This window comes from Hemiscyllium ocellatum, chromosome 2 (genome assembly GCF_020745735.1).
Source record: "Hemiscyllium ocellatum isolate sHemOce1 chromosome 2, sHemOce1.pat.X.cur, whole genome shotgun sequence".
Lineage (NCBI taxonomy): Eukaryota > Metazoa > Chordata > Chondrichthyes > Orectolobiformes > Hemiscylliidae > Hemiscyllium > Hemiscyllium ocellatum.
In genome coordinates, this window is record NC_083402.1 from 148,613,753 (window position 1) to 148,627,546 (window position 13,794).

General features: G+C 38.2%; 1 protein-coding gene across 5 annotated transcripts in view; it reads right to left on the reverse strand.

Annotated features, from left to right (window-relative positions):
- The window catches only part of LOC132825681 (probable global transcription activator SNF2L2), a 124,941-nt gene that overhangs the window by 56,408 nt on the left and 54,739 nt on the right, over positions 1–13,794 (reverse strand). For 3 of the 5 annotated variants that reach the window (XM_060841065.1, XM_060841091.1, XM_060841073.1), the window contains exons 14-20: positions 12,187–12,290; positions 9,569–9,716; positions 6,460–6,623; positions 3,554–3,620; positions 2,871–2,981; positions 2,009–2,251; positions 480–593 (exon numbers count right to left, since the gene is read on the reverse strand). In XM_060841065.1, the coding sequence (XP_060697048.1) occupies positions 480–593; positions 2,009–2,251; positions 2,871–2,981; positions 3,554–3,620; positions 6,460–6,623; positions 9,569–9,716; positions 12,187–12,290 (951 nt within the window). The remainder of the gene's footprint in view (positions 1–479; positions 594–2,008; positions 2,252–2,870; positions 2,982–3,553; positions 3,621–6,459; positions 6,624–9,568; positions 9,717–12,186; positions 12,291–13,794) is intronic. The other 2 variants (XM_060841081.1, XM_060841098.1) reach the window with 1 other exon arrangement.

A 13,794-nucleotide genomic window follows, 5' to 3' on the forward strand; every position in this document is an offset into this window, starting at 1 on the left:
CAGCTTGTATTGGTCAGGATCATTTTCAAGAAATACCAAATTAAAGGGAAAATACACATTTATTCCAAATGAGCAGCAAGTGGTCTCTGACTGATAAATACTGTCCTGTTCTGAATAGGATAACATTCCAAATTCCTTAAAGTACAAGTCCATTTCGTACAGTTTCGGCAGTGCAAAGTGTTTTGAGGTGCATGTGACAAGAAGTCTGTGCAGTGGCAGGAGACATTAGAAGGAATGGAGCTAGAGGGTGATCTGTAGATTATAACGAGCAATGAAACTACAACCTTTTGGTTCCTTAACTCAAATCAACTTATCTCTCCTCCAACCTCTGGGAGATGACTTAGCCAAGAAACAGATCAGCAAACCTCTAGAAATCTCATTATTAAACGTTTTTAGATTTAATTCAGACACACAACAAAAGTTTACTTCTACATGACCGATTCTAGGTTTCTCAAAATCTTTACAGAAAATGTTATAACCTTTTCTGGTAACTGGGATTCCACTTCCTTTTTCAGCCTTCTCAGAAGGAAAGGACGTAGCACTTTATGAAGACGACGAATGATCAATATTGTTTCTTCTTCATTCAAATCAACCTGCAAGACAAATAATCCAGAAGACATTCTGGTTTACTTATCCTCCTCAAAGAGTGTATTTAATTTGGATTTCCCACAAAGTTTTACAAAGTCCTAGCCTCTTCCACATGAAGGAAAAATGCATTAGCAAGGATTTACACATTACCTAGATCAGTGGACATCTTGGAACTGTTACTCTGTTATATTAAAAGGATGGAGAGAGGACAGAAAGTACATTCTAACTGGATAAAATGTATTCTTACTTCTGGGAGGTCAGATAGCTCAGCAGGTTTGTAATCCAGAGTGACAAATTCCCACACTGACTGAGATTACCATGAAGATCCCACCCTCTCAATCTCACCCACATGACTGAGACTTGATGAGCTGCAGGTTAAGCCACCACCTGTAATCACTTCTATTGAGAATGCAGACCCATGGTCTTCAGGGACTAAGACAACTTTTTGTTTAATCTTACATCTGCAAGCTAAAGTTTTAAGTTCTTAATAAAGAACTCTTAAAAAATTATGTGCACAAAAGTTAAGAATTTATCTAGTACTAAATCTTTTATTTGTTTGGATAAATGCACTATATTTCACATTAAGAACATAAACCAGAAGGTACCCAGTTTAGTCCCTGGGTTTTGCTCATTTAAATATCCATTGAATTACTACAATTAACTATCACACCCTGGCCTTAGGTGCAGGAAAGGCAAGTATGTAACTAAAACAAAACCTATTTCCAATGCCTATTCCCTTAGTGGATACTGGATGAAAACAGGATCATGTTTAACTTTGATGCAACTCCTGGGAAAATAATGTCAACTTTGCGAGGGTTTATGGCTACTTGAGGGCAGCAGTAGCAGAAGCCTGGCAAATCTGTAAAATTCTTTTTAACACAAAGATTCAGCACTTGAGATGGCTTGGAAAGAAAAAAGGCTTATCAAATAGACTGATCAAATTTTGGATTCGCTACCTGGAAGACCTCTCTAACTGAGATCATTGAGATTTAATGTTTCTCCATTACTTCTACTGCCTGAGATTTTATTAAAATTCTTCATTTTTGCATCTGAAACTATAGTAGCCACATCCTTTTACAACAAATTTATTAAACTGAAAACAGTGCAAGTATTATTTGAATAAGCTTATTGGGTCAATCTTTGCTACACCTCCAACCCCATTTCCCACTTTTAACTCCAGAAATTATACATTGCAATTGATTTCAAAGCAACAAAGTAATTTCACTTCTGAAATCTTCAATATTTCAATGGAAGAAAAGAAACAATACATTAACCAGATATGCATTTTTCAGAATTGATTTGGTTGGATTATATGCATGCTCTACATTGTGCTGAATCTTTCTGGATGTTTATATTTCTTAAAATATAAAGTTTAAAAGGTTTAAATACAACTGCAAAGCTCAAGTGGCATGATCTTTACCCTTTCTCCAGTCATTGCAAATGGAGCATTAAACCACTGTTCAAAGGTGCTGCAGCTTTTGAAGATAGTCGGCAAAAGGAAGTTCAAAAGGGCCCACAATTCAGGGAGTTTGTTCTGCAACGGAGTTCCTGTTAAAAGGACCCGGCGTGGTGCGACATAGTGAGTGTTCAACACCTGCGTCAGTTTACAATGATGATTCTTCATACGATGACCCTCATCTACAATCATGTATTTCCATCGAAGCTGCAACACAGAAGAAATATCTGATGAATCAGAACATGTGTCACAATTCTATGAAATGTTACTGAGAATGCTTAAAATGCAACAAATTCGTAAATTGCAGAAGGCTCTTTTGCCTCTGACAGAAATGACCGAATGAATAAAATTATGAATTTTTTAAACAACCTTTATCCTTCATTCCTTTCCTCAAGGCTCCCAGTTAATGAGACAGATAATTCTGAGACTGATTAAAACAGATACTGAAGATCTGAAACAAAAACAAACTGGAGAAACTCAGCAGGTGTGGCAGCATCTTTGGAGAAAAAGTAGAATTAAATGGAGTCCAGTTCTGAACAAGCATCAGGCAACTCCAAATGTTAACTCTGCTTTCTCCCCACAAAAGCTGCCAGACCTGTTAACCTTACGAAGAAAATTCTGACTTGGTTTCTAGAGCTGACGCTTGGAATCTTATCACCTACCAAAGAAAATTAACCTCAACAGTAGAGAAAAAAAAAAGAGTTAAGGCTAATTTCCAAGTGTTATTGCCATTGTCATAGTGGCTCAGAGATTGCTCAGGATATCCAGCCATTCATTACTGTTAGATAAAAGTCTGTCAAATACGTTAAAAAAAAAATGATCTCACCTTAGCAAGCACATGTTTGTCCTTGATAATATATTCATAAGTGGTTAAAAGAACGTTGAATTTTCCACTGCGCAGTTGTGGAATAAACGACCGGCGGAGAGCTGGTGTACCCTTAGACAGGATGAGAATTACGTTACACTAACTCAGTTATTATTTACCAGTTTTTCTACTATAAGCTGCTGTTAAATTTAGAGAGAATCTGCACAATTCATGCAAAACAAAATATATTTACAGCTGCAGTAGTATGAAATTATCTTGCACCAGCTTCTTTCTTTAGAAAATAACACTGATAGTTTCTAAAAGCTTTAGACAACTTTTCAGTTAAACCGTTCCATTATGTTTATTCATGGCTGTTCAGTCCATATTCATCACCAGTGTCATATTCATGCTCCACCTACTCACTGCAGAATGTAAAAGCACTGATATATAATTAGTTTTAAAATATGCCAGTGTCCAAATGAGTATATTGCTCAAAGAAATGTGAAATCCAATTGGGGCCTTACATAAAATTAAATAAAGAAACAATATCCAGAAACAGGTTTTCCTACTCACTGGAAAATGTAAAGGAGCACACTCCAGCTTTAACTACTTGGAAGTAAATTAATAGCAAAAAGCAATATACAGAACTGAAAACAGGAAAATCACAGTACACCTTCTATAACAAAGACAAGAAACAAACAAACCTTGTAGGAAATCTTCACAACAGATGGGGCCCATTTATCAAACTCATACACCCAGTTAGATAAAGTTCTAAAAGGGAAGATGTTCAACTTATTACTTCACTCAAAAACGTTATTCAATTTTTTAATATTACAAAAATGTTCAACAGATACGAGCTTCAAATAACATCTTAGCGATAAAATCATATTATCATTGTTGTAAAGTTCATGCACCACACCAGCTGATTAGGCACATCAGCAAATTGTCAACCAGATACAAAAACAAAAATTGCTGGACAAAATCAGCAGGTCTGGCAACATTTGTGGACAGAAACCAGATTCACAATAAGTCCAGTGACCCTTCCCCAGAACTTCTGTGTTTCAGATCTCCAGGCATTCAGAGTTCTTTGTTTTATTTTAGTGACTAATTACAGCAAATCAGATTTGATATCCAAGAGCAAACTTTGAAAGTTGGACTCAAAAAAAAAGCACGGGAGATTTAAGTTTTATGCGAAACGTTTAGCTTGAAAATACTAAAATTTTTTTTACAAAATATCTGAGTTTTCTAAAAACAAAATGTTAAGGACAAACAAAGGTTCACTTGTGGAAAACAAATGTATGCTTAACAACACATGACAGCTGCAAGTCACAAAAGCAACCTGCTATATATTTTTGTTAACAACAGTATTACAAAATCTAAAGTTTGTAAAACTATACATCAATTTGTCATGTGTGGTATGCAAGGCATAATGCTCATCTTAACAACTGCACAACTTTATGTCACGAAAGTGAGTTATGACTTCCTAGAGTTAAGGTACAGAAATTCTTACTATAAAATGTATCTATGATAAAATTTGTATGAAGTTCCCCTGCTTTGTTTGGGCAATTTTTTGTGCAAGAATCAGAAACAGCACTCTCAATTGTTCCAAATTATGAAGTTTCACCTAATTAAGGAAATCATTTTAAAAATTCCTTAAGTTATACAGCTCCATGAATGAACAGAAAAAGTTATTCAGAGTTAACTTGAAAATAATTTGTAGTGTTTGCGGGTATGGAGAAGATTTGTAGTTCAGGTTGAGGTTCTGGCTGTAAGTTGGAAGGTTAGTTTTCAGACATTTCGTCACTGCACTACATATAAGTGAGCCTCTGGTGAAGCGCTGGTGCTATGGCTCGCTTTCTATTTGTGTGTTTTGTGTTTCCTTGGGTTGGTGATGTCATTTCCCATGTTGATGGTGTCATTTCCTGTTCTTTTTCTCAAACAAGCAGATAAAACACACCCAGAAACCCTAGCCTTTCTCCCTTTACAGACAGATGAGGAAGGACACCACTTTGACTGGGACAAGCCAAACAAACAGAGACATGCACAAGAATTCCTAGAAACATGGTATCCCACCCAGAATGCTATCAACCAGCACATCAATTTGGATCCCATCTATTAACTTCTGAGAAAAAGAACAGGAAGTGACATCACCAACCCAAGGAAACAAATAGAAAACAGGCCATAACAGCAGTGCTTCACTAGAGTCTCACTGATGATGTTACCCAGTATGGCGATGAATCATCTGAAAATGAACCTTCCAGCTCAGCGAGCAAACTTACACCCAGCATTTGTTATATTTCTATGAAAATAGTTCTGCAAGGATTATACAAAGTCTTTAGCAACAGTCATTTTACATCAATACCAGAAGTTAATATTTAAGCATGAAATAGTTTTATTTAATTTTACATGGTAATCATCTATTTTCTTTATAATGTCATGTACACAGTCAGAACCTCTTCTTCCACCAAGTGTAAGCTAAAGTGATACAATCAGCTTCTGGTTAAAATGTGACCGCAATGATATCCAGTAGCTGTCTGGGTGATGGCTGTGTGTCACGTGGAGATGGCTCTACTTTTTCCATGTCTGAGATGGTCATTTGACACTTCTGTGGCAAAAATGTTAGCTGTCTTTTAGAAGTCCAAGTCTGAAAATTATAATTGGATGAACTATGGTGTACATTCTTCATTATCAGCAGAATTATGAATATAGTTGAAGGCTGCAGCAACATGAGCAAACACTCTCCCCAGAGAGAAGATCTAGCATCCATGGTGAGATCAAAGTTAAGAGAGATTCTGAAAGGACCCAAAGTGAGCATCAAAACAAAAAGCTTACATTGGGTAGGTGCTGCATTGCAGCTGTACTGAAAACTTTATTAATGACTGGAAAGTGGCAGAAGGGGCAGTAATTGGACAGATTAGATTCATCCTGGATTTTGTGGTTAGGGAGAATGTTTTACATTTTGGTTGAGATGCAACAGGCTGACTACGGGAGCAAATAATTTTGGAACTCAGGTCTCCATAGTAGTTGGTTCAATCTGTCAATTCAGCCCAAAGTCAGAGACAAGTAATTACTTTCTAGTATTTAATTAGAAATGTAGGTCAACATAGTCATAACAGGACTGCAATTGCACAAACAGTAAAACAAAGATGTGACATGTAAAAACTGCGGATGCTGGAAATTGCTAGAGAAACTCAGCAGGTGTGACAGCATCTTTGGATAGAAACAGCATTAACACTAAGTCCAGTGAAAATAACTATTATGCATTCTTTCCTCTGCAACACTGGGGATTACACTACATAGCCCCTTTCACTGTACACAAAATTATATGAATAATAAAAAATTGTATGTTTAAGTTTTATAGACAGCAACTTCAAGCAAAGAGATGATAACCATTGCCCTTGACCACATTAGGTCATAGTTGGAAAATAACGTACAGTTTTGTTGTTGTAGTGAAATGACCAGTTCCACAAGGCAGAGGGCAAGTGGCTTAAAGTAGGTCAATCCCCACTGTAATCAAGTACAACTCCTGACCAACTAATCAAAAATATAAAATCAGTTCACACTTAGACCAAAATAAATACCCACAGCACAATACTTTTATCAGACTTACGAGAGGGGTACAATAATGAGATAAGGTCCATTTAGTCTCTTGTGTTCCATCAGATAGGTGATGAGTGCAATAGTCTGGATTGTCTTTCCAAGTCCCATCTCATCAGCCAGAATTCCATTCAGATTGTTATTGTAAAGAGAAACCAGCCACTCAAGCCCTTGAAGCTAAAATTTGTGATAAAAAAAACTTACTTATGGTACAAAATTTTAGAAGTTAACATTTCAACTTTAACCATATTATTGTACTTACATGGTAGTTTAAAACTGACTCATCGTGAACTTTACAAGGGTTATACCCAAGCTCATACATACAGATTTACAATTGCAAAGCTGTTTGTAAACCTTAACCAATGAAATTCACAGAATGCAGTTTGTTTCTTGGGCATTGAGAATTTGTTTTAAACTAATCTAAAAACGTAGATGAAGTAGGACAAAATTTCCTTGCCCGTCCCATCGATGACAAAATAATTAATTCTTTCAAGTTCTCCTTGGTCAAGACTCCTGGAAGTAGCAGTACACAGCCTCTCTCCACCAGGATGTGGATGACATTTAAAGGCTGCAGACCTTTGTTAACATCATAAAGCCAATCCGATACAAGCTAGATTAATATATAACGATAATAATAACTGTAATTTCACCTCCACTTAACTGAGATTCTATAGTTTAAATTGGGAAAACCTTGTTAAAATATGCTTTAATATAGATGGATTCTTGATCAGTAGGGGAAATCAAGGGGAAAAGACAGGAAAGTGGACATGAAGACTGCTGTCGGATCAGCCATTATTCTGGTGAATGGCAGAGCTGACTCAAGGGGCTGAATGGCCTACTCCTGTCCCTATTTCTTATGGTCAAAATAGAGGGATTCAACATCCTTACACATCACACTATAAATGTTTGCAATATATTCTATAATTTAGATCTTAAAAACAACCTATCTACGGGGTCACTTCAAGTTAATTACCTCTAAGACACAAAACAATACTTTAGCGTTTTATATATATTTATTGGAAGTAATAAGATGGTATACACAGTTCTGAAATAAATAATATTATACTGCTGAGTACTGTTCCTCAATATTCACCTCCTTGTTAATACTGACATCTGTTGCATCATAATGTCATCACACACAGGGATGGCACGGTGACTCAGTGGTTAGTACTGCTTCCTCATAGCGCCAGGAACCCGGGTTCGATTCCATCCTCAGGCAACTTTGTGTGGAGTTTGCACATTCTCCAGGTGCCTGCGTGGGTTTTCTCCTGGTGCTCCAGTTTCCTCCCACAGTCCAAAGACGTGCAGGTTAGATGAATTGGCTATGCTAGGTTGCCCGTAGTATTCAGGGATATGTAGGTTAGGTGCATTAGACAAATAGGGTAGGGAAGGGGTCTCGGTGGATTACTCTTCAGAGGGTCAGTGTGAACATGTTGGGCTAAATGGCCTGTTTCCACGCACTAGGGATTCAATAAAAAATTGTAACCCCTGTACAATAGCCATTTCTGTCCTTTTTGAATAGTCATTGTTGACACAATGGCCTAACAGTAAGGACTGAGACTATTCCAGCTTGCAAGAGGCATTTATCCACTTGTTTAAACATTTAATTTTAAGTGAGGAACAGAATATTACTGCTGAGTTTCATCCTTCAAAGTAATGCATATTTAATTTGTGCAGAGGAAAAAAAAAACACTAAATCAAAAACTATTACCATAATGACTTGCTGAAACTATTCAAACATAATGGCTCAGAAATTCCAATGGGGAAATAGCTGTTACAGCAGTGTGGACTGGAATTCAGCATCAGGATTATGTGGAAATCCAGATGCAGTTGTTTCCATGGAATTACTTAGCAAATGGACATTTCCTTCTGACAATCTAGCACGTGGAATCCTTCAAAAAATTTACAATTCAGAGTTACATTCAGAGATTTCAGATTATTCTGATTTAAGCTTAATTGAGAACTCAGGAAAGGTTAGCGGATTGAAAATCTGCTTTAACACCTGGGTAACTATTAAACTCGATCCCTAACTGACCCATGTCCTCCACTAATCCCCATCTTAACAAACCAATCCTGACCATCAGACCTGACATGTGACTCTGCACTGCACATGATACAAATTTACTACCACAGGCCAGCCCCTTGCCTGAGATCAGACAACCCCCAATGTAACCCTTCAATCTACCCTAATCCCACACTCCCTGTCTTACTGCCACCCCTAGTCAACACCCATAAGGCCTATTCCTGATCCTATTTCATATGCTCTTTCGGCCCTTCAAGGCTGCTTCTCCATTCAATAGGACCATGGTCAATCCCACACTCGTGTCCAGTTTCCTGGCCTTTTCTCTACCATTCTGGATTCCCCGAACTGATCAATAATCTATCTCAGCCTTAAAAGTTATACAAGGGCTCTACTCCTATTATGAGTGGCACAGTGGCTCTGTGGTTAGCACTGCTGCCTCACAGCACCAGGATCCCAGGTTCAATTCCAGCCTCGGGCGACTGTCTGTGTGGAGTTTGTGCATTCTCCCAGTGTCTGTGTGGGTTTCCTCTAGATGGTCCGGTTTGCTCCCACAGTCCAAAGACGTGCAGGGCAGGTGAATTGGCCATGCTAAAATTGTCCATAGTATTAGGTGCATTAGTCAGAGGGAAATAGGACTGGGTGGGTTACTCTTCGGCGGGTCGGTGTGGACTTGTTGTGCCGAAGGGCCTGTTTCCACACTGTAGGGAATCTAATCTCTATGGCAAGGAGTTCCAAAGACACTCAATTCTCAGACAAATTTCTCCTCATTTCAGTCTTAAAATTGTATCCCTCCACTGGCAAACTTCCTCACATATTTTATGCAGTTTTTAAAGTGACAAAGAACCTTTGAAATAACAGAATAGGGTATCTGATGATTAAAAAAAAGGCATGATTTTCACACTGATCCACTCCACAGCTGGCTCCAAACATTCCTGGAGAATTCTTTGTTGCCAAGGAATGAAAATCTCTGGCCAGGAAATGTGGGCAGAACTGATCAAAACGCAAATGTCTATTCTTTTGTTCCATTAGGATTGGCAATAGGTTTACTGATCGAGACTGGAAAATCTGATCCTTTGAATATTCTCATCTCTGCACTTACCTGGTACTGTTTAAGTGATCCATTGATCAACAAAGCGGATTGCTTCTCTACCCTTTCTGTGACAGCATGTGCCACTGCATAATATGACTGTGAACCTTTCATTCCAGCTCGCATGCTGTACTCATCATCAACATCTTGTTTAGCACATCTAAAATCAAAAAGATAACAATCATACCTGCCCATTTATGCAAAACAGCTCTTGAAACAAGACAGTTTTCTACTTATTGGAAAATCCAGAACTAGTGTTCTTCCTCAAGTGAAACAGAGCAAATGCTACTTCTACAGAATGTCGATGTAGCCGTTTGTAATCCTGTGTAATTTTCTCATTACTCTTCAAAAGATAGAGATTCCAAGTAACACTACTATTTCACTGGCTCCAAGCAAGTTGCCTTCCCACTGATCTCTCAAAAACTGACACGGTGCCATACTGAAAAAATACTGACAAAGTACTGACAGTATGGTCCTAGTGAAGCCACCAGGATAGTAGACTGTGGAATTTAAGAGCCAAAGTTTGCAAACAGAAATTTTAATTAGCCAGGAACAAACTTTTAATTTCTTAATTCTATCTATTAACTATTCCTTACAGATTATAGTAAAAGGCAATAGTGGTAGAGCAGAGAGAAGGAAATAATTTCATTTTTAGGTAACAATACAGCAGGCTCTTCCAAACTTATCTCTCAACTAGCAACTCCGAAGAAATCCTTCAGAAGTATATCAAATTATGCTCAGATTAATATCAGAAGTACAGAACAAAATCTTGCCTCTAAAAAAGCATCGCAAAAGTCAGATGTAAAATCTGAGAGGAATTTAAACAAAAGATTGAAGATTTTCAAATAGAGCTCTCAGGGCACCAGGAACCAACATGAAGTGACAGGAATCCCAGGTGAACAGGACCTGGGCAATGGAGTTTCAGAGGAGTTGATTTTACATGGAAGGGTGAATGAGGGATTGAGCAGGAAGAATATGTTTGTTGTTAAAAATCAGGTACTAACAAATGCACAAATAATAATTTTAGTGGTAAATGTTTTAGGGCAAGGGCAGAAAGCAGCAGTATGTGTGTTAGAGGTGTATGATGTGGAATTTTATGGTCAGATCAGAGGGCTGGTCCATAAGGGATAAAACAATTAACAATTCCTCCATGGCGATTTCTGAGAAATCAGATGGGATGTAATCCTGATCAGGGACTTACTTGATGACTTTTTGGGCTCTACGGATCTTGTGAAATGACTGTATCACCACCCACCCCGGAAATCCTGCTGCAACATAAATGCACTGTACCAAAGATATGGTGACGATCCATCAGAGGCAGGATCGTTCTCCAGTACCTTCTGTGCAACTGGGATTGGCTGCCACTGCAGAACAAAGGTTGTGGCCTACCAGTGGGACCTAAGAAATGCAAGTCGGGTGGTTTTGCCAGGCCCTTACAGGGAAGCACTTGAGTGAGCAAGAATCGGGGAATTAGGGACCAATTTGTAACACAAAGGTAGTTCTCTGTGACCATTCAATTCCACTGGCTGGTATTGCCATTATACAAGGAACGCCCAACAAGAGGGATAACCCCACTTGGTCAGGCACTAGATCTAACAGCCAGGACTCCACTTGACCTGACTCTTGACTTATTATTGGTTAAAATATTAGATAATATATAACCGCAGGCAAAAGCAACTGGGCAGGGAAGCCATCCTTAAGCCTTTCAGCACCGAAATACATTGCAGGGAGTCTGGAAGGCAATGAGGTTTCTAATTTGATCTTTACATCTGATCACACGGTTCTTGCTCCCACCTCCAGGCATGAGGCCATTAGCTTCCAAATCCCTGGACAGAATTTAAAATTGGGATTAAATAGGAAAGTGCTACTGCAACATTCTGGGTAAGCTCAACATTGTTGAGGAGGATAGAATCAAATCCAAGATTTAAGTTTGTGCCAGACGGCAAAATTGATTTCTTGGATGCTTCCTAGAGCATTAAGCGTCTGTGGAGCTACCATGATCAGCGGGGTTGTGCTAACTTCTCCAGTGTCAGGATGAAAAGCCCCACATCTCAAAATATCCTGCTCTTGCAGTTGGGACTGAAATAATGTGGCAAAAGGGTCTCAGTCTGAAAAAGTAAACCTTTTCAGACACTGAAGGATTTATGGATAAAGTTAATTTTCCTGCGGCGTATTTAATGCAGTTACAGGAGGTCTTAGTGATGCTTGCAACTTCACACTTCCACCACTCGATGGCACTTACATTCGACAGACACACTCACACTGATACGTTGTACCTATTATGAAGAACAATGCAAGCATAGCTTTGTGTTTTCCTTAAGTGTTTGACAATTTTTGGTCCTATTAACTTCTTGCTATTTTAGACATTTTCTCTTACTTCAGGTGCAATTATTGGCTTTTTAAAATTATCAAATTTGAGCTAAATGGTTGTCGTTATGATGGAAAAAGGATTTAGGATCTTATTTGAATTAAAATGGGTCATGATAGACAGGAAGTACAAGTGGATATGTTTTCGTTAATAAAACATTTGACTTTGTTGTGTTTGGATGCAGACTCAAATTGCAAATTTCCCTGGAGCAATTCCTTGAAAATTAAACTTGTAATCCAAGATCAAATATTTTAATACATACTCAATTATCTGCTTCGCAAAAAAGTCAGATACATCTTCAATATTAGGAACGATAATCTTCTTTTCTTCACTATCTGGTGCAACTGGGGCTTCTTCATCTTCCTCCTCAAAGACAAAAATCCAACAAAGCCTTACACTTGAACAAACAATGCATGGAGACATTACATCATTGGGAATAGTTTTTGCCTCAGTGCACTAGCACTGGGATGAATCAAACAAAGGACATACTGAAGAATTACATCATAAATACAGAATTCATAAAACAGTCAACCAGGAGTCTTTATGTTCATTTAACAATAAACTCGAACACAAAGTAATAGAGCACATTTAACTTAATAGGTTGCAGAATTTTATTAAAATAAAACACAGTGGAGCTCTGATGCAATATGATGTGGCATTACAGATTTCAGATAAACAATGTCTTATCCAGAAATCCTTGCTCTCATGCCAGATATTCACAAAGAAAAATACCAATCAGCCAAGGCTGACTTCTCATGCTGCATGTATTGCCAGAAATAGCCTATATGCCAGTTCATCATTCAATAAAGATATTGGATGACCTGAATCTCAATCTCATCCTTCGAACTTTCACAACAGGGGAAATCCCATGCCTGACAAAATTATTAAAACTCTGAGGTGGTAACAAGCAGGACAGAGAGAGACATCTGAGAAGATACTGAAAACAAGAAATGTTGGCGATCACAGCAGGTCAAGCAGCATTCATGGAGAGAAAGCAAGCTAATGTTTTGAGTCTAGCTGACTGTTCATCAGGTATCCCACATTAGGCTACTGAATAAGTGCTCATGGTATTGGAGATGGAATAAAACAAAGAACTGCGGGTGCTGGAGATTTGAAACAAAAAAAACTATGGGAGAAACCACAGATGTCTAGTTCGGATGAAGAGTGACCTGACTCGAACCATTAACTCTGCTTTCTTCCTACAAGTGCTGCCAGACTTGCTGAATTATTCCAGCAATTTGTTTTTGTAATAGAAGACAGGAGTTGGTATAAGGGAGGCACTTTCAAGATAGCAACTTGTAACCAGGAGTGCCACAGTAATTCGTGCTGGGGAAACAGTTATTGACTATATATTATTTACATTAATGATTTAGATGAGGAAAATGAATGTAAAACAGCCACCTTGAGAATGAAACAAGGCTACGTGGGTCAGCAAGCGCTGAGGATGACAAAGAGTCTGCAAAGGGATGTAGACAGGGATGCTAAAATGAATAGGCAAAAAGACTTGGCAGATGGAATAAAATGTGGGAAATAGACTGACACAGAGAACAGAGAAGCTGAATATTATTTAAATGAAGAAACACTGCAATGAGATTTGGAAGACCTCATGTGTAAATCACAAGAAGCCAGCATATAAATTCAGCAGGTAATAAGGACATCAAAAGGAACATTGGCCTCCCTTTCAAAGGGAATGGACTAGAATGGTAGGAAGAGTTGCTGCAACTACACAAGGCACTATTCAGACCACAGCTGGAATATAGTGAACAGTTTTAGCCCCCTTATCGAGACAAGATATATTGGCAGTGAATGCAGTCCAGAAAAGGTTTACTACGTTGTGATCTGAGTATGGAGGGATTGTCTAATCAGGAGA